Source organism: Trachemys scripta, chromosome 9 (assembly GCF_013100865.1).
Source record: "Trachemys scripta elegans isolate TJP31775 chromosome 9, CAS_Tse_1.0, whole genome shotgun sequence".
Lineage (NCBI taxonomy): Eukaryota > Metazoa > Chordata > Testudines > Emydidae > Trachemys > Trachemys scripta.
This window is the reverse complement of record NC_048306.1, coordinates 98,893,809-98,916,997: the sequence shown is the minus strand read 5'-3', so window position 1 is coordinate 98,916,997 and position 23,189 is coordinate 98,893,809. Positions and strand designations below refer to the sequence as shown.

Below are 23,189 nucleotides of genomic sequence, written 5' to 3'. Positions count from 1 at the left end.
CGGTGCTTTTCTCGAGCGGCGAGGTCTGGGGATGTGAGGACGCAGAGCTGCAGCTAGCCGCATGGTCCGTATATCCCTTCCCAGGGCAGCTGTCAGGAACTGTGGCTTGCAGCTGAGCCTGGGACCGGCTAGTTGACCTGCGGCGGCACATCCTGACTGCCCGGAGCCACCCTGATTTGCTGAGCGGCGTCACCAGGCCGGCCCTTATGCCCAGCAGCAGCGTTAGTCAGTGGCTGCTCAAATGCTAATTCCTGCAGCTGTGATTGCTCCTGTACCTGCCTTGTTCCCAGGCCCGCTCCCACCCTGCTCCCTTGCCTGGTCCCAGCTCCGATTCCTGCTCCCTGACCCAGGCTCTGACCTAGGCTCTCTTCCTGGCACTGATCCCCACTGCTCCGACCACTGGGCCGGACTGTCCACACCCCGGTTCGTGGCACTAGGGCAGGTTACTCGGATGCTGTGGTGATAGGGCCACAGGAGGCAGGGTCAGAGCAGGGCCACGGTTGCCAGGGGAACGCAATGCCGCAGCTGTGGGGAATGCGCCCATTTTGCTGACTGGTGAGTAGCTCCTATCCCGTGGCTGCTATGGAGGCACTCCACATCCTGGCAATGCTGAGCGCAGCAGGACCCTTACCGCCACCTTTGGAGGGTCCTTGCCTAGGGGCACAAGGGCCACTGGAAAACTGAACCATCTCCTCTCTCTGCTCAGCATCTCTGAGTGCCCAGGGGCCGCTGGTACACCGAGGGAGTGGTCACCTTCTGGGTCCAGCACCAGAGCAAGCCCTTGGAATCTTCCCCTTCCTTCCTTTGTGACGCAGGTTGGCTTGATTATACTGATCTTGGACTTGTGCCATGACCTGGGGTCCAAAGTTATGGATTCAGCAGCTATCGAAATCAGTCCAGTGGGACATTGTGTGGGAGGATTAATTTCCTGGAGATGTTCCAAGCGTAGGCAGAGCTTCAGAATTAGGTCACGTAGCCCTAAGATAAGCCCCACACCAGGACCCTGTTTGCAACCTTTCTGATCGCTTAGAGACTCAACAGCAGAGAACTCCAGAAATCGCTGGCTGCTAAGAGAACCTACTGGTTCCCTATGCCAGTGGCCAGATCCTCCACTGCCCAGCTCCGCGCTGCCGAGAATGAGGAGAGCTCAAAGGAGCCCTCTGATAACAATCAGACACCCCCAGGAGAGAACAGCGGGTCTCAAAAGAATAAGCAATTGAATCAACTGGTTGCATACAGTGTTGTTGTGTATAAATATATATCTAGTAACGTCTGTTATGAAAGTTTGTAATGATCTGAATTGGATGGGCATTAGGAGATCAGTTTATTGATAAAAACAGGCTTGGGTCTGTTTATTGTACCCAGGTTTATCCAGAAACCGAGGGCCAGCGTGTAAGCGGGGCACTGTCCGCGAAACACTGGATCGCCTCTAGGTCCGGGGCACGCTGGGGAAACTATTCAGAGGCAAGGGATAACTTGTAGTAGAAAACACAATGTAGCTGACATAGAAGTGTCAAGCCAGAGCTTGTATCTATGTTTGGTTTCTGTGTGACTTGTCTGCATTTGCTTTTCCTCACTGGTTTGCCTTTGACTCTTATTCTTCTATCAAATCATTAGGGCTGTCCAGCAATTTAAAAAAATTAATCGCGATTAATTGCACTGTTAAACAATAATAGAAAACCATTTATTTAAATAAAAACTGCATTGAAAAATAAAACAATGTAAAATTTTTGAGCCTGGAAGTCCACTCAGTCCTACTTCTTGTTCAGCCAATCGCTCAAACAAGTTTGTTTACATTTGCAGGAGATAATGCTGCCTGCTTCTTGTTTACAATGTCACCTGAAAGTGAGAAAAGGCGTTCGCATGGCACTGTTGTAGCCAGCATCACAAGATATTTATGTGCCAGATGCGCTAAAGATTCATATGTCCCTTCATGCTTCAACCACCATTCCAGGGGACATGCATCCATGCTGATGATGGGTTCTGCTCGATAACAGTCCAAAGCAGCATGGCCTGGCGCATGTTCATTTTCATCATATGAATCAGATGTCACCAGCAGAAGTTTGATTTTCTTTCTTGGTGGTTTGGGTTCTGTACTTTCCGCATCAGAGTAGCTCTTTAAGACTTCTGAAAGCATGCTCCACACCTCGTCCCTCTCAGATTTTAGAAGGCACTTCAGATTCTTAAACCTTGGGTCAAGTGCTGTAGCTATCTTTAGAAATCTCACATTGGTACCTTCTTTGCGTTTTGTGAAATCTGCAGTGAAAGTGTTCTTAAAATGAACAACTTGTGCTGGGTCATCATCTGAGAGTGCTATAACATGAAATATATGGCAAAATGCAGGAAAAACAGAGCAGGGGACATACAATTCTCCCCCAAGGAGTTCAGTCACAAATTTAATTAACGCATTATTTTTTTAGCGAGTGTCATCAGCATGGAAGCATGTCCTCTGGAATGGTGGCTGAAGCATAAAGGGGCATACGAATGTTTAACATATCTGGCACATAAATACCTTGCAATGCCGGCTACAAAAATGCCATGCAAACACCTGTTCTCACTTTCTGGTAACATTGTAAATAAGAAGCGGGCAGCATTATCTCCTGTAAATGTAAACAAACGTGTTTGTCTTAATTTGCTGAACAAGAAGTAGGACTGAGTGGACTTGTAGACACTAAAGTTTTACATTATTTTGTTTTTGAATGCAGTTATGTAACAAAAAAAAATCTACATTTGTAAGTTGCAATTTCACAACAAAGCGAGTGCGTTACAGTACTTGTATGAGGTGAACTGAAAAATACTATTTCTTTTATCATTTTTACAGTGCAAATATTTGTAATCAAAAATAATATGCACTTCGATTTCAATTGCAACACAGAATACAATATATATGAAAATGTAGAAAAACATCCCAAATATTTAATAAATTTCAATTGGTATTCTATTGTTTAACAGTGCAATTAAAACTGTGATTAATTTTTTGGAGTTAATAGCGTGAGTTAGCTGCGATTAATCGATAGCCCTACAAATAAACTTTTTGTTTATTTCTACTCTGCTGCATATGATTCTAGGCAAATTGGCAATCCTCTTCTTAGGCTGGCCTACACCCAAAGGAGAACACAGACACCCAACCACAGCCTCCATTCGTTCCACAGCCTGAGGTCCCCTGCACCCAGGGAGGGTGCTGTGAGCAGAGAGAAGTGGAAGATGAAGGTGTTAATGGGATGGAACGTGGATAGAGCCCCACGTGAATGAATGGATGAAATTCAATAAGGAAAAATGCAAAGTACTCCCCTTAGGAAGGGACAATCAGTTGCACACATACAAAATGGGAAATGACTGCCTAGGAAGGAGTTCTGCGGAAAGGGATCTTGGGGTCGTAGTTAATCACAAGGTAAATATGAGTCAACAGTGTAACACTGTTGCAAAAAAAGCGAACATCATTCTGGGATGTATTAGCTGGTGTGTTGTAAGCAAGACACGAGAAGTAATTCTTCCACTGTACTCCGCGGTGATTAGGCCTCAACTGGAGTATTGTGTCCAGTTCTGGGCACCATATTTCAGGAAGGATGTGGACAAATTGGAGAAAGTCCAGAGAAGAGCAACGAAAATGATTAAAGGCCTAGAAAACATGACCTATGAGGGAAGATTGAAAAAATTGGGTTTGTTTAGTCTGGCGAAGAGAAGACTGAGAGGGACAGTTTTCAAGTACATAAAGGGTTGTTACAAAAAGGAGGGGGGAAAAGGAGGGACAAGAAGCAATGGGCTTAAATTGCAGCAAGGGAGGTTTAGATTGGACATTAGGAAAAACTTCCTGTCAGGATGGTTAAGCACTGGAATAAATTGCCTAGGGAGGTTGTGAAATCTCCATCACTGGAGATTTTTAAGAGCAGGTTGGACAAACACCTGTCAGGGATGGTCTAGATAATACTTAGTCCTGCCCTGAGTGCAGGGGACTGGACTAGACGACCTCTCGAGGTCCCTTCCAGTCCTACGATTCTATGTGTTACTTTAGCACAGGGCCCTGGAAAACCTACTGCTTAGGGCCAGCCCACATATTGGAGCTGTTTACCTTTAAAAGTATGGTGGAGGTAAAGAGAGTGCAAACAACACAGGCAAGCAGTCCTAGTCCCTGAGAGGGCACTAGCCAGGCTCCTGGCTGGGAACACAGGTTCTGCCTCAGTTTACATAAGGGGGTCTTCTGTGTTTTCTATATGCAGCATGATGTGGGAGAGAATCAGAACCAGCAGCTTTGCTCCCTGGGCTTGGAGGTTGGAAGAGAAACCCAGCTAGTCTGACCTCCTGCGTAACACAAGCCACAGAACGTCCCTCAGATAACTCCGGGAGCAGATATTGTAGAGAAACATCCAATTGTGATTTTAAAATGGCCAGTGATGGAGACTCCACCGTGACCCTGGGTAAATCGTTCCAGTGGTTAATTACTCTCACGGTTAAAAAATGTTACACCCTATCTCCAGTCTGAATCCAGTGCTAGGCCAGGGATTAAATAAAAACCAAAATGATTATTTGATTTGGTCTCGAAATTCCCCAAATTCTGGAGTTTTTAAAACGAGGAGAGTGTTTAAAAATTGCTCTAACTACTCATTGTTTCAGTGTGATTTATCTGGCTGATTAACCAGTTAATGAATTACTAGTTTCATTTGCCTCGGGGAGGGGGACAAACTGCTCAGCTGGGACTGGAAAAATCCAGCGAAGGATCCTGCAGAATTGGAAAAAACAATCCCTTCAATACTGGGCATGCAGGATCCGCCTGCACCTGGACAGACAGTACTACAGCGGCAGTCAGAGCCCCCACTCGCTGCTCCCCCACAAGAGCCCAATATTATTGATTATCTGACAGCAAGGCCTAGTGGCTGTGACTGAGACACGGTGCTAGGATGTACATATATCTAGTAAGAGACAGTCCCAAGCGCTTGCAATTCAAATCATTGGCTCCTTTCATACAGGAAGAGGGGAAATCTCCAGACCTGACATTTTTCATCTTCATTGGGACCTTTAAAGGGCATTCACCCCTTTTCTGAATTCTTACTGTCTATGGAATCGCCCAAGGGGTCTGGCCTTGTGGGGAGGGATAGCTCAGTGGTTTGAGCGTTGGCCTGCTCAACTCAGGGTTGGGAGTTTAATCCTTGAGGGGGCCATTTAGGGATCTGGGGCAAAAATCTGTCTGGGGATTGGTCCTGCTTTGAGCAGGGGGTGGGACTAGATACCTCCTGAGGTCCCTTCCAACCCTGATAGTCTGTGATTCTATGAAATTGAGTCCAGGAGGGTTATGGCAGAAGAAAGCCTGAGGTCTCGGCATGCAGAAGAGAGATTTCTTCTCTGGGGTTAAACCTGTATCCTCCAGGTGGGGTTTCCACTCTGGAGTTGATGAGCACAGGTAGCAGCAGCCGCGTGGTCCCCTTTCGTGTCGTGGCCCTTGTCCCGCTCACCGTGGCACCCAGACGAAGCCATCGGTTCCTTGGGGGCCAGCGGAATCGCTGCTCACTTTTCTCCCTCTCCTTTCCAGAGGATGGTGAACCCGGTGCATGGGAACTTCATTTTTAGCTCTTGCTCAAGCTGTGGGGAAAAGCACAGGGATGAAACCCACATAGCATGAGGATAGTGCTAACAGTGCCCCCATGTCCCAACCTGCTCTGCGGCGGCAGCGCCGGGCAGGAGGGGCGGGGAAATCCCCTCCAGCGGCCTTCGATCCTGTCCCTGGCAGAAGCCGTGGGACGAGGGAAGCCCCCCCACACCCAGCGTACCCTAACCCCTTCCCCAGCAGAAGCCGCGGGGCGGCAGGGAAAGCCCCTGCACCCGACCCCACTCTCTGGCAGAAGTGCTGGGTGGGCGGGAGAAGCCCCAGTGCCCTGACCCTGGTCCCCCACGGAAGTGCGGGGGGTGGGGATGCCTCAGCACCCGGAGCCCCGCTGCGACCCCAGGACTGGAGGAGCTCTCACTCCCCACTGGGATAGAGCTTCTACGGTCTCGGGGCTGCAGTGGGGCAGGGGGAGAAAGGAGCAAAAGGGGTTGCGGGGCTGCGGTAGGGAGAGGCAGAGTGGGGGGGACCCTGGGTGGAACAAGGGTGGGCCCCGGGGAAGGGGCAGAAAGGGGTGGGGCTGTGGGGGGGGGCTTCAGGTGGAAGGGGTGGGGAGGGGCCACCCACTTGCTCTGGCCCAGGATCCCAGGAACCCTTAATTCTCCTCTGGACCATGGTCTGCATCTTTCTACAGTCCTAGTGGCTATTCAGCCCCAACGATTCAACCGTTGCTTTGAAAGGCAACCCCCTTGGCGGTCTGTGTTGACAGTCTATGGGAGAGCTGTCAGATTTCACCAAGCTCACCTTAGACAAAACCATACCCCTGACCTGGGGCTCACTGATGTTCAGGCGAGTGGTCAGTCCCAGCGATAGGAAGAGGCGAGCACCAGCTAGGAATGGAGAGAGCAAATTATTATTAGGTTACCAATCATTTCCGTTCCAGTAGCATCTAGACGCCCCCAGCAAGATCAGAGCCCCATGGCGCTAGGTGCTGTACATACTTATTGGACGAGAACGAGCCTGCCCCAAATCTAAATAGACAAGAGCATTGTACAGATGGGGAACTGAGGCACAGAGAGACTCAGGGTACGTCTGCACTGTGCCAGCTAGCTGGGTCTCGTGGGGCTCAGGCTAAGGGGCTGTTTAACTGCAGTGTAGACAGGTTTGGGCTGCAGCCCGAGCTCTGGGACCCTCCCACCTCATGGGGTCCTAGAGCCTGGGCTACAGCCGGAGCCCGAATGTCTCCACCGCAATGAACCACCCATTAGCCCGAGTCAGCTGGCCCGGGCCGGCCACGGGTGTCTAACTGCAGTGTAGACAGACCCTGCGTCGCTCGCCCAAGGGAACACAGGGCGTCTGCAGCAAAGCCGGGAATTGAAGCCAGCCCGATGCCTTATCACAAGACCACCCTTCCTCTCATTTCTAATCCCTAAACCAACCCTTGGGGCCAGCTCTGCCCTCGATTCACAGGCTCTGTGTGTCACTGTGTGTCATGCCTGTGGCAGTGGGTGAGGACTCCGGGGTCTCCTAGACCAATCCCTCGTAAGCGATTGTACCAGAATGCCCTTCCGGCTCCCCAGAGACAGGCCGGAATGGCAACTGGACATTCAGCTCATGCCCTGGTCCATGGTCCTTCGCCAAGAATCCCCGGAGACCCCGGCTGGAGAACAGACCCCCTTTGTGCATAGAAAGCAAGAGACGAGTTCTCTGAATTTATGCCACAGCTGATCGGGGGAGGGGGATTAAAAACTACAAACCACAAAGGCACCTGTGGAATGTCGGGCTTATCTGGGCTGAAACCCTCGTTGCCAGATCCCCCGTAGCTGGGGAGGAGAGGAATCAGCCGGGGGCAGGGCTGGTGGGCCTGCAACTACCCAGATCCACGAGCCATTCAAGAGCAGAGGCTCCAGGGATGCAGCAGGTGCCATAGCGTGGCCTGGCAAGAGGACCCCTTTCCCTCGGTTGCCAGCACACAGCCCGGCCACTCGGATGAGGATTTGCCCCAAGCAGTTACAGCCCTTACGTGTGTTGGCAGCTGGAGGGTGGCAGCTGGGCACCGCTGTTGTCTGCTCTTCTGTCGTGACATCTGGGACCCCGGGCCGGGCTGTGGAGTTAGGCCTAGCAGCGGGTTCCGTGGCTGTTTAAAAGAAAGTTTCCGTCAGTGCTGTCTGCAGCGGCGTGCAGATACTGTGCTGGTTGCAAGGGGGGAGCCCAGCTCCAAAAAAACAAACATTTTACTTCTTCTATAGGTCCTAGGTCTGAGGAAAGAACCAGCATAAACCTTCCATGTCTTCCTCGGCACCTGATACCTCCCCCTCCCTGTGACGCTGCACTCCATAATGTTTTATGGAAATATGCTTGTGAGAGTAAAAATGATGTAACTGGAAGATGCTTTATGCAAAAGGTCTCTTGTAAGGTATCATTCCAAAGCTTATAATCTATTGAGTGATCATCCAATTTGTATAAATGTATCATTCTTGTATCTGAAACTAGCAATATAAAGTATAACTCTGAGGTCCTATTGTAACTATGCAAAGTGTGGGCCACTGATGATGGTTTGCTTGCAAACCTTCCTGTGTTCATGTAAGACAGCCCAGGAAGAATGGTGGAATCCATCTTAGACCTGGTGCTTTTCCATTTAGAAGGAGGGGTGGGGATCTAGAGAGACAAAAGATTCCCGCCTTGTGCCAAAGCTGACGCCCCTGGACACGGGGAAGCTGGTATTTCTGCCAAACCCTGAGTGCCGCATTCCAGGCACTCAGGGCCCGACCTCGGGCCGAAGGCGGCTGTTTGTGTGACCCATTTGCAATGCCTGGTCTCCCACTGCGCAGGACTGCATTAGTACCTGATGTGGTGCTGACGCTATTGGGTCTTACCTGTGTAGACTTAGCCACGCCATGTTCCAATGAAACCCATATTCAAATACTAATTACTTCAATCCCGGTGCCCTCCCGGCCCAGTCCCACCGCTGCCCTCTTGCTCCAACCCTGCATCCCTCTCCCAGACGGCTGGCCATGAATCTTGGCACAGCACCTCCCTTACACATGCGGAAGCTGTAGCACTTACTTGGAGCTGCACTGAAGTTCTGAGTTGCTGGAGTGCTCGGTGCAGCCACAGTGGGGCTAGCTGTACCTGGGAATGTAACCGTTGTGTTTCCAGCTGGAACGGTGGTAGTACGGAGTGTTTGGGGAACCTCTGTTGCTGCAGCGGTCCTGATGGCGGTTGTGGTATTAGCTGTTGTGCTGGTGACGAGTGTTTCTGTCATGGTGCCCGTTGAAGTTCCCCTTTCTGCTGCCGTGGTGCGAGGAGCTGGGGCTGTGCTCTCGCTTGTTGCAGTACTCGACACACCGGTGGGGCTGTTGGCCACCGGGGTGGTTTCTGTGCTGGAGCCCACTGTTGATGCTGTTTCCGTTGGGTACGCGGTGACAGACGTTGGTGCGGTGGTCTGAACAGCCGTGGTAGTCACCCTCGGCGGGGTGAGGGTGACAAGCACTGAAGGGCTGGTTTCTGTCGCTGTGGGGACAGCCCCTTGAGTTGTGGTTGTGTTTGGCGTGGCAACGACAGAGGCTGTTGTGAGTGTCTCTCTTCCTGCAGCAGTCTCCAGGGGTGCGGTGGTTGTTGGAGTTGCTGCGGTGGTTTCTCCTGCGCTGGTCAAAGTTGCCATGGGTGTCGTGTCAGCTGGCGTGGGGACAGTCTGGGTTGCTATGGTCGGGGTCGCTGTCTTTGTGGTTCCACGGGGTGGGGTGATGTCAGGAGTGGCTCTGGGGGTCTCTGCTGCCGAGGTGGTGGTCAGTAACGCTAGGGTTGCATTTGGTGTGGATTGCACTATAGGTGGGGCTGCTGGGCTGGCCTCTGCTGTGGGGGTGGTGGCTTCGGCGGCTGTGCTTGGAACGTGCTGGCTTGTGACAGTGGCTGCTCCAGTGGCCGTGGCTGCTGTCGGGGTGGCCGGTACAGCTGGGGTCTCACTGGGTGCTGGGGTGGCAGGGTCTGTTCCTGTGCTCCCCGCCGCTGTAAAGAGATACAAACAGTCAACGGCGCAAGGTTCTCGCTCTCCCAGTAATGACGGAAATCACCTCCGCAGTGAGCACGGCAGCCCGCGCACGCTCCCTTTTATTGCCCTCATCCAGCAGAACACAAGGTTTGCAGAGAGACTGACAGGCTGCAAACCTCCCAGCCTTGGGAAGTTCCCCAGAAGGCCAACGATCGGCCCGGCCTGCTGCTTTTCCCACATGGCCCAGCGACCTCACCGCCTTTGGGGTGGGTTCCAGGCTATCTCAGGTGCCCAAATTCCCCACGCTCTGGCATTCGGGGGGTGCCAGGTCCCAGCCTTCCCGCTCATTGGTGGTAGCTGGGTAGATCCCCTCTCAGGAGAGCCCAGAACATTTCTGGAGCTCACACAGCCACCGCTAAGTCGTCAGCGTTGTGTCTGCTTTGTTGCTGTCACCTCCTAACTTCCCCGAACTCGCCTTCCTGATACTTCCTCCCCCTCAGGCACCTCACGCCACCGAGCCAGCGCTAGGCACCGGCACCGGGCAGCCAGCAAAGAACGGCAAAGTGCTGCCCAGGAGACTTCCGCCTCTGGCTCGTCGTAGCCGTGCGGGCGGCCGCTGAGTGACACTGTACTCGGAGGAGCTATTTTCGATGCTGCATTTTTAGGATCAGCACCTGTGTTCCCAGCCAGGACTAGTCCTCAGTCATTTCGACCCTGGTGACAGGGACTCAATTCACTTCCGAGGCTGTTTTGGTGGGGAAACCCATTGTGCTGGCTGCAGAGAAACACAGGGCTGGCCTCTGGGTAAAGAGGGGAGGACACAGCCTGCCCCTTTGGGAATCTCTGCATTCCTAGAAGGACCATCCTAGGATTTGCAGAATTCTCCTCTGCCTCCCGAGCAAAAGGGGACGTCTTTCTCAGTCAGCACCAGGCTGCTAGGGTCAGTGAGTGCAGCCGCCAGAGGGCAGTTTAATCCCACATTGTAAAGCAAAGTGTCCCATATTCCCCGTCAGACCAGCTAGCCCCAAACTCCCAGGGTGCAGAGGAATTCAGGTCCCCCCGGGGGTGCCGTTCTCTAGCAGAGCGTGGCCTGCAGAACTCACATGAACTCCAACACCCCGAGTAACCGCCCCTCGCCCCCTCCAACACACGTTCTTACCAGCTGCTCTGCAAACTGGTCCCTTCCTGTGCCAAGCAACGCAGGGGACTGAACCCGGGAGCGTGATTAACAACCAGAAACTCAGACCTGGACACACCCAAACCTGGTGGAAGCTCGGATCTGGAGCCCAGCTTTGTGCATGGGGTTGTCTCATGAACTCAAGTCAGGCTTAGATTTTTAGAGCACAAGAGGGCACCCACGAGGCGAAAGAAGCCACCCGGGTCACTGACCGGCACTGCCCGACCCACGAACTGACCTATTGTTTTAAGAACCAACAACGCCTGACTTATGGGTTGGACTCTTGGGGCCCTTCTGGGCATCTTTGCCTGGGCATCTCCATATAAAGGCTCTCCCGCTTCAAGTGTAACAGAGGCGGTAAGGTAAGCTAAGATGTCTGAGCACCCAGCACCAGGCCAACACCCTAAGGCAGGCATAGAGGGTTGGCTCTTGCATGGTACTTACAGACACTGGGGTCAGGCTGTGCCATTGTGCTCCCCGCTGCTGTTGTGATGCTCACTGTAGTTTCAGTTTTGCCGGATGCTGTCGCTACCTCCACCAGAATTGTCTCCCATTCTGTTACGGTTCTGACTACGAAAGAGGGGTCAGAGGCAGTTGCCAGTGTCTGTTTTGCTGCAGCCGTGCTGGTGGTTTCTGCCGTTGAGGGCTCAATTGGGATAGAGGAGAAAAAGACAGTGGTGAATGTTTGTACTGCTCTCGTCATGGTGGCACTGGGGGTAGTTGGCACAGAGGCAGGCCTGGTGGTCTCTGCTGCGGTACTTGTTTCCGTGGGTGTTGCAGAGGTTGCTATGGCACTGGGTGGGGTGGTGCTGACAGGGGTGGCTGTCGCAGCGTCTGCTGGTACAATGCTGATCACCGTCGTTTCAGTCTCTGCTGGGCGTCTCGTGACAGTGGCATGCGTGGCTGCTGTACTGTCAGCTAGCTCGGTCGTCATGGGGACACCTCTGGATGGCTCTGCTGTACTGAAGGAGCCCACCGTACTCCAGGTCTCCTCTGGGGCCAGGGTCGAGAAGGCAGCTGTAGGCATGTCTGCCATGGGGGTGGAACTTGCTGCATTTGTGGTGGGAGCTGCTTGACCAGAAACACCGACTGTCTCTTCTAGTGGAGTGCTGACGGCTGTTGCAGAGGCCGTAGCTGGGCTAATGCCTAGAAGGGAAACTGAGGCCTGGGTGGGCTCACCTCCGGCATGGCCAGGTGTGAGTGTTTCCACTACGATAATGGTGCCCACTGTTTGCTGTGTCTCATCTGGGCTGTTGGTCACAAGACGAGTTAGAAACACGACTGTCTCTGCAGTAGTGGCTGTATCTGTGATTCCAGTTGGCTCGGCTGGGGCGTGCGCTGCAGAGGTGGTGCCCGGCATCGCCGGACTTTGGGCAGCTGTGGGGGGTGGGGTGGCGGTCGCAGTATTTACGATCACCTCCGTCGCTGGAGAAGCTGAGTGAATAAAAACAACAGGAGACGTGAGTGTATGTGCGTGGGGGGGTGAAATTTACACCAACACCATAGGTCATAACGCTTGGCTTCTGTCACTCTCCAGGCCCCAGGAGGCTCCGCGGAGCTGGGCAGAAGTCGGAGGATTTCTGAGTGCGGGTGTCTGTGAGAACAGGACTGTGATGGATGCTACTAGACGGGGACGGGCGGGAAACACTTTGGACTCAGACTCGTGGGTGTCCCAAGCGAAGGGCCGAGGAGCCCAGGCTGGAGGTCCAGACAGTATTATGATCTACGCAAAAGAATTAATGGACACAAATCTGACATCAGGAATCATAATACTCAAAAACCAGTGGGAGAACACTTTAACCTGTCTGGCCATTCAATGACAGACCTGCAGGTGGCTATCTTACAACAGAAAAACTTCAAAAACAGACTCCAACGAGAGACTGCTGAGCTGGAATTGATATGCAAACTAGACACAATCAACTCAGGATTGAATAAGGACTGGGAATGGCTGAGCCATTACAAACATTGAATCTATCTCCCCTTGTAAGTATTCTCACACTTCTTATCAAACTGTCTGTACTGGGCTAGCTTGATTATCACTTCAAAAGTTTTTTTTTCTCTTACTTAATTGGCCTCTCAGAGTTGGTAAGACAACTCCCACCTGTTCATGCTCTCTGTATGTGTGTATATATATCTCCTCAAGATATGTTCCACTCTATATGCATCCGAAGAAGTGGGCTGTAGCCCACGAAAGCTTATGCTCTAATAAATTTGTTAGTCTCTAAGGTGCCACAAGTACGCCTGTTCTTTATGTCTGTGTAGATGTAGTTGTGAAATCCTCACTTCTGTATTGTTTTGTATGTTTATTTGCATGGTCTCCGTCTGGTTCTGTGATTGTTTCTGTCTGCTGTATAATTAATTTTGCTGGGTATAAACTAATTAAGGCGGTGGAATATAATTGGTTAGCTAATTATGTTACAATATGTTAGGATTGGTTAGGTAAATTTTAGTAGAATGATTGGTTAAGGTATAGCTAAAAATATTACTATATAAACTAGGGGCAAACAGGAAGTAAGTTGGGATTTGAAAATAAGGAAAAAGGAACTTGGATTTAAGCTTGCTGGAAGTTCACCCCAATAAACATTGAATTGTTTGCACCTTCAGACTTCGGGTATTGTTGCTCTCTGTTCATGCAAGGAGGACCAGGGAAGTGTGAAAGTGAAGGAATAAGCTCTCTAACAATGTTCACATCGGAGATCAGGGCAGAAAACAACCCCTCTGGAATGTGCAGAATTAAGGTGCTCACTGAACACCACAATACAAATTACTCAATATCGTAACCACCCCCTTCCCCCCTGGCCCGCTGAGATAAAACAGGTAACACAGACATGAGTCCAGCTTAGCCCTTACCAGCAGTGTTCGCTTGCAGGATCCACCCAGAGTGCAGCAGAAAGCCCAGGAGCAAAACCAGCCCCCATGAACCTTGCCAACCCATCTCAGCGCATCTGCGGCATGTCCTGCCTGCACGGCCTAGGAACAGGAGTCTGTCTGCTCTGTGCTGGTAGTCGCCTGCAGGGAGCCCGCACCCTCTGTTTGCTTTAGCAACATGGTTTCCTGGTTTGCTTCACTTTCCTGGTTCACTTCAGGTGGATTTTTGTCCTGGCACCTGACCCTAAAAGCGAGTTGCTTTTTCACGAAGCATGTCACGCCCTGCCACCAGACGCAAATGCAGTGCAAATGAGGGAAGAGCGAAGTTAGATTCAGCTGTGCCCAGAGGTGCTAGGACCAGGGGTGCTGTGGGTGCGGCCACACCTGCTGGCTTGAAGTGGTTTCCATCATATGCAGGGGTTACAGTTTGGTTCAATGGCTCTCAGCACCCCCGCTGTACAAATTGTTCCTGTGCCCTGTCCCTTGAAGGACTGAAGGTCGGCTGAGGGGGCCAGGAGACCGCGCTGGCTGCAGCAGCAGGGGTGTGTGGTGCTTTGAAAGGACACATGGCAGCAATGGGGCTTTTTGGGTACTAAGTTTAATCGAACGCCAGGTTTAAAACCATCCCTGATCTGGGTGTAGCACCGACACCCTGCGCAGGGCCCTCCTGAGCCACCCTCCAGGTGAACTTCCTTTACAAAGGGCTGAATGAAGAGGGGGATGAGTGACAGCCCCCCTCCACACAGCACTGATGAGCCATGGGGTGCGTTTCTGGACACATCAATATCCCAGTATGTGCCCAGCATAGGGTGACCAGAGAGCAAATGTGAACAATCAGGGACGTGGGGTGGGGAGGGGAGGTAATAGGAGCCTAGATAAGAAAAAGACCCCAAAATCAGGACTGTCCCTATAAAATCGGGACATCTGGTCACCCTAGCCAAGGGTGGCCAGGTACGAGTGACTGCAGCAGCAGGGTGAGACCTGGGTTCTTACCCAAATTCTGCTACCAAGGCCAGGTCTATGCTAAGCACTATTCCTGGTCCAATACTGTGCCAATAACGCTTATTTCGCTGTGTACGCTACAACAGCTCGAGCACTTTTTGGTCAGTATAAAAGCTGTGTCTGCACTAGAAAGGTTTGCTGGTCCTTTTCCGATGTAGACAAGGCAGCTCATTGCGTGACCTCAGGCCTCAGTTTCCCTATCTTTAAAATGTTTTGAGCTCCTCAGCAGGGCTGGTTGAACATTTTCAGTCAAACCTTTTCTTTGCTGGAAAATTGGGTCTTTGACTCAACACAAATTTTCCCAGGCAGGATCAGTTTTCCTCGACAAAAACTTGATGATTTGCTGGGACGCTGAAATACGTTGGCAGTTTTCAGCTGGAAATGATTCGGTTTTCAAAGGGTTTGGCTGAATATTTTCAGTTTGGGGCAGTTTTCGACTGAATATGTTCCATGTTCAGTTGCCAAAAAATCCCCCCAGTTTTGGTTTTCAAGTATTTTTCAACAAAAAAGTTTGAAAAATTCCACAGGGAATAAAACCCACCAACCAAACACACCCCATATTTTCTGATCAGCTCTCGTCCTTGGATAAAAGAAGCAACATGCATGCAAAATATTAGAGGAAGTTCAGAGAAACTCAGCAAAGGGACTGAAGGGACCAACTTATGGGGAAAGATTAGATCTGAGAGCATGTCTCTATGACAGTATTCTGCCAGCATAGCTATGTCGGGGTGATCTCCACCCCGAACGGTGAGCCAGCAGAAGTACCTGGTGTAGACACACCTACTCTGGCAAAACTGTGCTTTTACTGGTCTAGCTTGTTTCACTTGGAGTGGGGTGGGGTGGAATAAGCTATGCCAGCAAAAACTCAGCTTTGCTGGTATAAGCTGCATCCACATTGGGGTACTTTGGTGGTATCATGGTATGCTGGTATAGCCACGCCAGCAAAACCCTGCTAGTGTGGACATGGCTTGAGCCTTGAGAAGCATTGAAGGGAGTTGATGAGACTCAGGTACTTTGCGAAACCCGTCCTAAAAGAATTTGTTGTTGGCTGATGGTTAAAGGGGAGGTGAGAGCCACCTTCCTGCATCTGCAGGGCTAAACAGCAAGGAGAGAGCAGTGGGATTAAGCAGAGCGAGGAAGCCTGGGGTTGAACATCGTGTAGATTTCCAAGCTGGGTGCTAGACCCTGGGAGAGCCAGCGAAGAGGGGGATGCTCTGTTTAGCCAGGACAAGCCTGCGCTGAGCAGGGCAAGGGAGGGCGGGGGCTTATTAAATAATGTTGCTGTTTCCATCTCGACTGTCCTTTTAAAAGGGGACACGGAGGAGTAGGAGAGCCCCGGACAAAGGGCATGCGTGACACTGGCTCGGTACTCCAGCCATCGGGCAATGCCTCTGGCAGACGCTGCGGGCAGCTGTGGCTTCTCCACACACGGGGCGAGACCCTCAGCTGGCGTCACTCAGCTCTGCTACAGTGAAGTCAATGTTACTGCGACCTACGCCAGCTGAGGATCCGGCCCCGGGTTTGCCCGGTTTCCGTGTGATTCATTGATCAGGCCTGCTGGCAAACACCCATGTAAACATTACAAAGCTGCCAGTAATGGCTTGTTGCTCCGCCAAAGGGATTAGCAGTAAGGACTGCAGTGGAGCGGCCTTACAGCGCCACCCCGACTCTCCCGGCCCGGCCCTGCCTTGCTCCCCTTCCCCCCCACGCCCCTGCAAGCAGGGCAGGCCTTATTCCGCAGCCTAAGGGGAGCTCAGCTTCCTGTCCCACTGCGGGCGCTGAGCCCCGGGGAGCCCGGCCCCGAGTGCGGGCGCTGANTTCCTGTCCCACTGCGGGCGCTGAGCCCCGGGGAGCCCGGCCCCGAGTGCGGGCGCTGAGCCCCGGGGAGCCCGGCCCCGAGTGCGGGCGCTGAGCCCCGGGGAGCCCGGCCCTGAGTTCTTTTGGGGGCCTGTCCCCTGGGGTTCTTTCTGGGGTGCTCCGTGACTGCGGAAGCTGCAGGGCGTTGCCAGCAAAGCCGGCTGCAGCCTGTAGCTAACCAGTGAGCCCAGCCTGGCAACTTTCCCCCCAGGTGTTTTACCGACATCACTTCCCCAGTGCCCCTCATGACTAAAAGCTGCTGTTGTGGCCAGAGCTGTTCCTTGCACAGGTTCCTCATTTCAACAGCTGAAGACAATCAGCGCTATACACAGGACACCTCCCTGGGCTGCTGGCACCACTTACATGCTTCTGGCCCCCAGCCAATCTGCAGCCACCGCTCCACTCCCACTGTTTTTTTTCCCCCTCTATTTCCTCTTTCTCCTATTCAGACCCTGTAACACGCAAAGTGAGATGCATTGGGCGCTTGGCCCATCAAGGTCATTGGTGGAGGTCAGACAGCACCAAAGCGTCGGAATTGCAGGGACATTTGGGTCTGGAAGCTGCTCCTCGCTTTGTGGCTGACCCGTCGTTACTGAATGGACTGAAAAGCCAATCTCCGGCCGTTCTGGAACTTTGGGGAATGTTCAGAACCTGCTGCAATTCAAATGGGGAAACCGAGGCACAACGCAGCAAAGTGACTTGCCCAAGGTGATACAGTGAGTCAGTAACAGACCTCCGAATAGAACCCAAGAGTCCAGACCTCCGAATAGAACCCACTTTCCTGCTCTAGCCCATGGAAAACAACCCTCCCTCCTTTTAAGGCCTCTCAGGTTCCTCATTGTAAGCACAAAACAATACATACCCATAACAAAGAGCTGTGTTTATGTTTGTGTGTATCCAGGACATAAGGTACGGCCCTTGGACAGGACAGATCTTCTCAATCCTTAAAAACTCTTCCTGGTGATGGTCACATCCTTCTTGGCATTTTTATAGCAGTGTCCGGCCCTGGCTCTCTCACCAAAGTGAGCCACTGTCAGTCTCTCTAATGTACAGCTAAGGTACCTGAGGCAGGGAGAAGGTGAGGGCAGCATTTTCAAGTGGCCTCTGATTTTGGGGTCTGATTTTTTTAGGGTGTCCCTCCTCGGGTGCACCTGCAGCTCCCAATAGAAGGTCCTCCCCTCTGCAGATCAGGACCAAGATGTCATAAGGTGGTCATCAAAAACGGAGGCTCTCCAAATCAAAGGCCACTTAGGATCAAATTGTCCAGTGGATTTGCTCGGGGTCACACAGCAAGCAGGACCCAGACCGCCTGCTACCACACCTGCCATCATGTTGGTATCAGTTGCAAGGGAAAGAAAAATCATAAGCACCTGGAGTTGGACTTGAGGTGATGGAGTTTGGTACAGACTTGTGCCCCAGTCAGTAAGAAGAAAGTAGCACGGCCCAGAGAAATGAGAACCAACCGGGATTAGGAGCTGCAGTTCCTCTGTCTGCCCTCGGAGCATCTCTCTCGCTCTTCCTTTCACTCTCCCAGCTCTTTCTCAGAAGTGAGCGGTGATTTGGGGATGCCTTCATTTCTGGGTGGTCAACCAAAGGCAACCTAAAGGTGGCTGGATTTTCTGAACTGTCTCCCTTTCAGATATCCCAGGTTGGGCCCCCACAAACGGATGCACGCAAAATCACTAGTTCTGTTAAGCTGTGGCCACCATAAATGCTCACTTCTCTGTTTTCAGACCCCGCAGGCGACGCCAGGAGCCAGGAGACCAAAGGCAAATGAAGCAGCGCAATCCCGTGTTTTCTCTCTGCCCTTAAAACTAGGGTTACCATATTTCAACAATCAAAAACGAGGACGGGGGGAACCCTGCCCTAGCCCCCCCCCCCTCCCCCCCCCCCCCCTTCCCCCCCCCCAACCCCCCCCCCCAGACCCCCCCCCCCGCGCTCCTTGTCCCCTGACTGCCCCCTCCTGAGACCCCCACCCTAACTGCCCCCCAGGACCCCACCCCCCATCTAAGCCTCCCTGCTCCTTGTCCCCTGACTGCCTCCTCCTGAGACCCCCCCACCCTAACTGCCCCCCAGGACCCCACCCCCATCTAAGCCTCCCTGCTCCTTGTCCCCTGACTACCCCCTCCTGAGACCCCCCACCCTAACTGCCCCCACCATGTTCTCTGTCCAGACAGCGGAGGGGCAGAGGGTTGGTCCCACACCGCACAAGATGTGGCAGGATCCCGTTTTAAATTTACCCCCTGCCCTTGCTTCACTGAAGGGGGGAGGGGAGAGTTGCTCTTGACTTGTGTGGGGTACCAGGGAGTGGAAGCCCCGACCCCACCTGAAGTCACTGGTGCAACCCCTCCCGCTCTAGCTGGGGACTGCACCTGGCCCCAGGGGCTGCAGGGTCCGCCACTCCCGGAATCTCCCTCCCTCCTGCGGGAAGCTCCCTTGTCCCGCTCGCTGCCTTGGCAGGCGCGATGCGGCAGCTGGAGGGGAGGGGAGGAAACCCCCCCCATTCTCCCCTCCAACAGGCAGCCTCCTTTGTGAGGGCTCGGCCCTGAAGCCGCGCCGGGGAGCGTCCGAGGGCTGCAGGCAGCGCTGGAGCTGCCGAAGGATGAGTCGGAGCTGGCCCCGCACCAGCAGGCTGAACGGGGAGTTGTCCCAGGAGGAGTTTCCCTGCAGGCTCCACTCCGGCCGGCAGAAAGCTGGGAGCCCGAGGGCATCCGTGCTGGCGGCGCCGCAGGGAGGGAGGTTACGGGCTTGGGCGTCCAGGGAAACTTCTCCCGGGACAACTCCCCGCTCAGCCCGCTGGTGCGGGGCCGGCTCCGACTCATCCTTCGGCAGCCCCGTCGGCTCCAGCGCTGCCTGCAGCCCTCGGACGCGCCCCGGCAGCACATCAGGGCCTTGGCACTCGCCACCCTTAGAAGATACCAACTAGTTAGAAGATACCAACTAACATGCCTTCCATTGGTTTGGGAGTGGCTGCGACAGCAGCTTTAGCAATCAACAGGGTCCTGCGGCACCTTTAAGACTCACAGAAGTATTGGGAGCATAAGCTTTCGTGGGTAAGAACCTCACTTCTTCAGATGCCAAGTGAGGTTTTTACTTTACTCTGTTTACAACAGTATTGTTCTTGCCAACCATCTGATTTGCTGAGTCAGAAAAGATTCCAATGGTATTTGCCCATGGAAGATTGTACCCCATGAAAACAGAGTTCAGTGGTGAACACAGGGTCTCTGCATTTGGAATATTGCATTGCCAGGAGGTCATTTTTAACACGTCTAGCAACCTGATCAAAATACCGGCTCATGATGAAAACCTCGTTATTGGCATCAGTACTTCCCCCCCTTATTAGGGTGAGGGTCCTGACCTGCCATGGTGTCACGGAGTATTGGGGGACTCAGGGCCCTGCACCCCCGGCTTCCTGCGATTCACCATGACTCTCAGCCAGCCAGTAAAGCAGAAGGTTTATTTGGATGACAGGAATACAGTCCAAGACAGGTCTTGCAGGCACAGACAACAGGGCCCCCCTCAGTTAGGTCCAGCTTGGGGTCCCAGGGCATGCCAGCCCACCCCCCTTGGGGGGTCAGAGCCATCTCTGCCTCCCAGCCATCTCTCCAGCCTGCTTCCAGCACTCTGCTTTCAGCGACCCCTCCCACAGCCTTTGTTCAGTTTCCCGGGCCCCGGAGTCACCTGACCTCCAACCCCCTCCTGGGTTCTCATGTTACAAGCTCAGGTATGTTCCCTCGGGCCGACTCCCATCCTCCGATGCAGACCATCCTAGTCACACTCCCCTGTCAGCATTCCCACACCCCAGCAAGAACAGTCCCAGTTCGTCACANAGTCACACTCCCCTGTCAGCATTCCCACACCCCAGCAAGAACAGTCCCAGTTCGTCACACATGGTTCACAGCTGACTTTGTGAGATCATACGCTGACAGTTCTTTGGTGACACAGGTTGCTTTTGTTCGTCCACATGAAAACTCTCATGCAAATGGCAGAGTCTGAGAACACGACCTTTACCAGCTTGGTGCAAGGATCAGCAAAGCGAACGGGAATTGCTTGGCAAAACGTTAATTCAGCAATAGTAACCTGTTCGCTGAATGACTGTTTCTCTGGAGTAAAAGAGGAATTTACGTTCTGCTCTGCAATTCCTGAAGCTGCACCGCTGCTATGTTTTGCAGTTGCAAGATGTTTCTTCCAATCATTGGAGCCAGAATTGCCCAACGCAGATATCTTCATGGCAGCTGTACAACAGGCATGCTCCTCAGAACCCCTGCTTCTTCTTACAGAATAGATTTCACTGCATTTTGCAGCGCTGCGTACGATGCTTTTCAGCACTTGGAGACGCCGTAGTCTTCTGCCGTGTGTGCAGCGATAGTGATCCCAGGTGTATGCTGGATGAAATCAAACATTTAAGGAGAATGATAATGGAGAAGATGCAAAATGGTTAAGACTTTTTTATTAGGGTGAGTGCTAAGTAGGAAAAGACTCACTTCAATATAATTGCAATGCTTCCCTTAGTGGTATCTCATTCTTAGGATGGATGTCCTGTCAAAGTATCCCTTCAAAAGTCAGAGGGGTAGCCGTGTTAGTCTGAATCTGTAAAAAGCAACAGAGGGTCCTGTGGCACCTTTAAGACTAACAGTTACCGTAGTTAGTCTTAAAGGTGCCACAGGACCCTCTGTTCCCTTCAAAAATGGAGAGATGGGGTAGAGGGAAGGCATCCATTCTGGTGGGAGGAAGGGGAGAACTTACGTTAAGATCGGGAATAGAGTATCACACAAGCACTCAATGGCATGTAATTAAATATGATGGAAAAACCCAATTCACACATACTGAGGAATACCTTGTACATGGACTATAAAACGGAGCTGGAAAATGAACAGTGAACATCCAAGAAACAAAAAGCTCTCTCTTTCTGTATCAAATTTTCCAATTATTTCTCAATAAAGATTTGCATTAGCTGCAAAGATCTTGATATGCAAAGATATCGTTACAAGCTCAACCACCTTGCAAAGCTTCCTATACTTCAGTGCAGTCATTATATTTATAATACCCAAATATTATTTTAACTAATCAACTGTCATATTCAAATGATTTCAAAAGTAATTTGAATGTAGCTCATCAAGAACATTTTTATTAATTACCGTACAGATGGCACTTCCCTTCAGTTAAGAGCCATCATATTTTTGTAACTAGGGGTGTTCTGTTGGAGGGAAAAGGGAACACACCTGAACATGTGGAGGTTGTGTCCAGGAATGAGAGAGTTTGGGGAGTAAATCATTGAAGAGATTCATTGTGTAACAAATTTCCTAGAGATCCCCTAACCTGCTTACTTCATGCTCCATGAAAGGATCTACATTTTAAACAGAACAACAAAGTAATTTCTTTACTATTGTTAGAGACAAGATGGGTGAGGTAATATCGGACCAAATTCTGTTGGTAAAAGAGACAAGCTTTTGAGCTTACACAGCAGAAGAAGAGCTTGCTGGAACCCAAAAGGGTGTCCCTTTCGCCAAGAGAAGTTGGTCCAAGAAATGATATTACCCCACTCACCTCGTCTCTCTCTTATCTTGGGACCAACACAGCTACAACAACACTGCAAACAATTTTCTGTTGTTAGCAGCTAGACTTTGAATTGACATTACTGGAAAAACGTGACTCCTCTTCCTACGGAATTGTGGTACCGTTAACATATGGACTGTCCTTGTAATGGAAAAGTTTTCACACTATGTACACAAGAGAAGCACCACAAATAGGTTAGGTATTTAGAAATTTGGTTGCTCCTTTTGAATGTACTCAGAGGAAGACGGTTCCCCTGCCCCAGGCAGAATCTTTAGCCAGGTTCTTTGAATATTAATCCTGGGTAAGTAATGTTAACGTTTTTATGATGACTTTTCCTTAATAAAAAGGGTCACTGGTAATTTGAAATCTCTCTGTTTTGTACACTTTTGAGAACTACAGAAATATGCAGGAGCCAGAAATGACAATACAGGCAGGTTTTTGGGGGGGGGGGGGGGATTTCAATGACTTGCCCAAATAGTGAACAATCGTTCGTTGTTATTTTATTCCTCCTTGCCTGCCCGTCCTCCCCCCGCTTCACTCCTGCTTGGCTCCCCAGCAGAGGAAGAGCCCCAGGGCAGCGGGAGGCAGGAAGTGATGGTGCTGCTGGGTCTGGGGCCCCAAATCCCGTTGCTGAGGCGGGCCCCTAAGAACAGCAGGCCGGGAGATCCGTGTCCTCAGCCCTGTGGCTTTGCCCGGACAGTCCTGGGCCAAAGTGGTTTCCATTTTATCCAGGATTTACCGTTTGGACCAATGGGCCTCAGGCCGGGCGAGGGTGAGCAACTCTCACGTGTGTCATGTAACAAGTTACACAACATAGTGTTGCAGGGTTCCATGCTGCCCTGGCTTGGTCTCTCCAGCCCCAGACATCCCCCCACCCTTCTGGGGGGCCCTGCCTCAGACATCCCCCCACCCTTCCAGGGACTTTGCCCCAAAGATCCCCCACCCTTCTGGGGGGCCCCACCCCAGAGATCCGCCCCCATCCCCCCACCCTTCCGTGGGTCCCGCCCCGAGATCCCCCCACCCTTCCGGGGGGCCCCGCCCCAGATATCCCCCCACTCTTCCGGGGACTTCGCCCCCAAAATCTACCCCGATCCGCCCCGCCCCAGAGATCCCCCCCACCCTTCCGGGGACTTCGCCCCAAAAATCCCCCCCGATCCGCCCCGCCCCAGAGATCCCCCCCACCCTTCCGGGGACTTCGCCCC

General features: G+C 52.1%; 1 protein-coding gene across 1 annotated transcript; it reads right to left on the bottom strand.

Moving 5' to 3' along the window:
* Positions 1–5,222: 5,222 nt before the first annotated feature.
* On the bottom strand, positions 5,223–12,064 carry LOC117882389 (mucin-2-like). The gene is made up of 5 exons (XM_034780547.1): positions 11,464–12,064; positions 8,603–9,544; positions 7,560–7,673; positions 6,341–6,426; positions 5,223–5,574 (listed from the first exon to the last, which is right to left on the bottom strand). Exons 1-5 carry the CDS (start codon positions 12,062–12,064, stop codon positions 5,500–5,502), a joined length of 1,818 nt encoding a protein of 605 aa, XP_034636438.1. The 3' UTR covers positions 5,223–5,499.
* Positions 12,065–23,189: the final 11,125 nt, after the last annotated feature.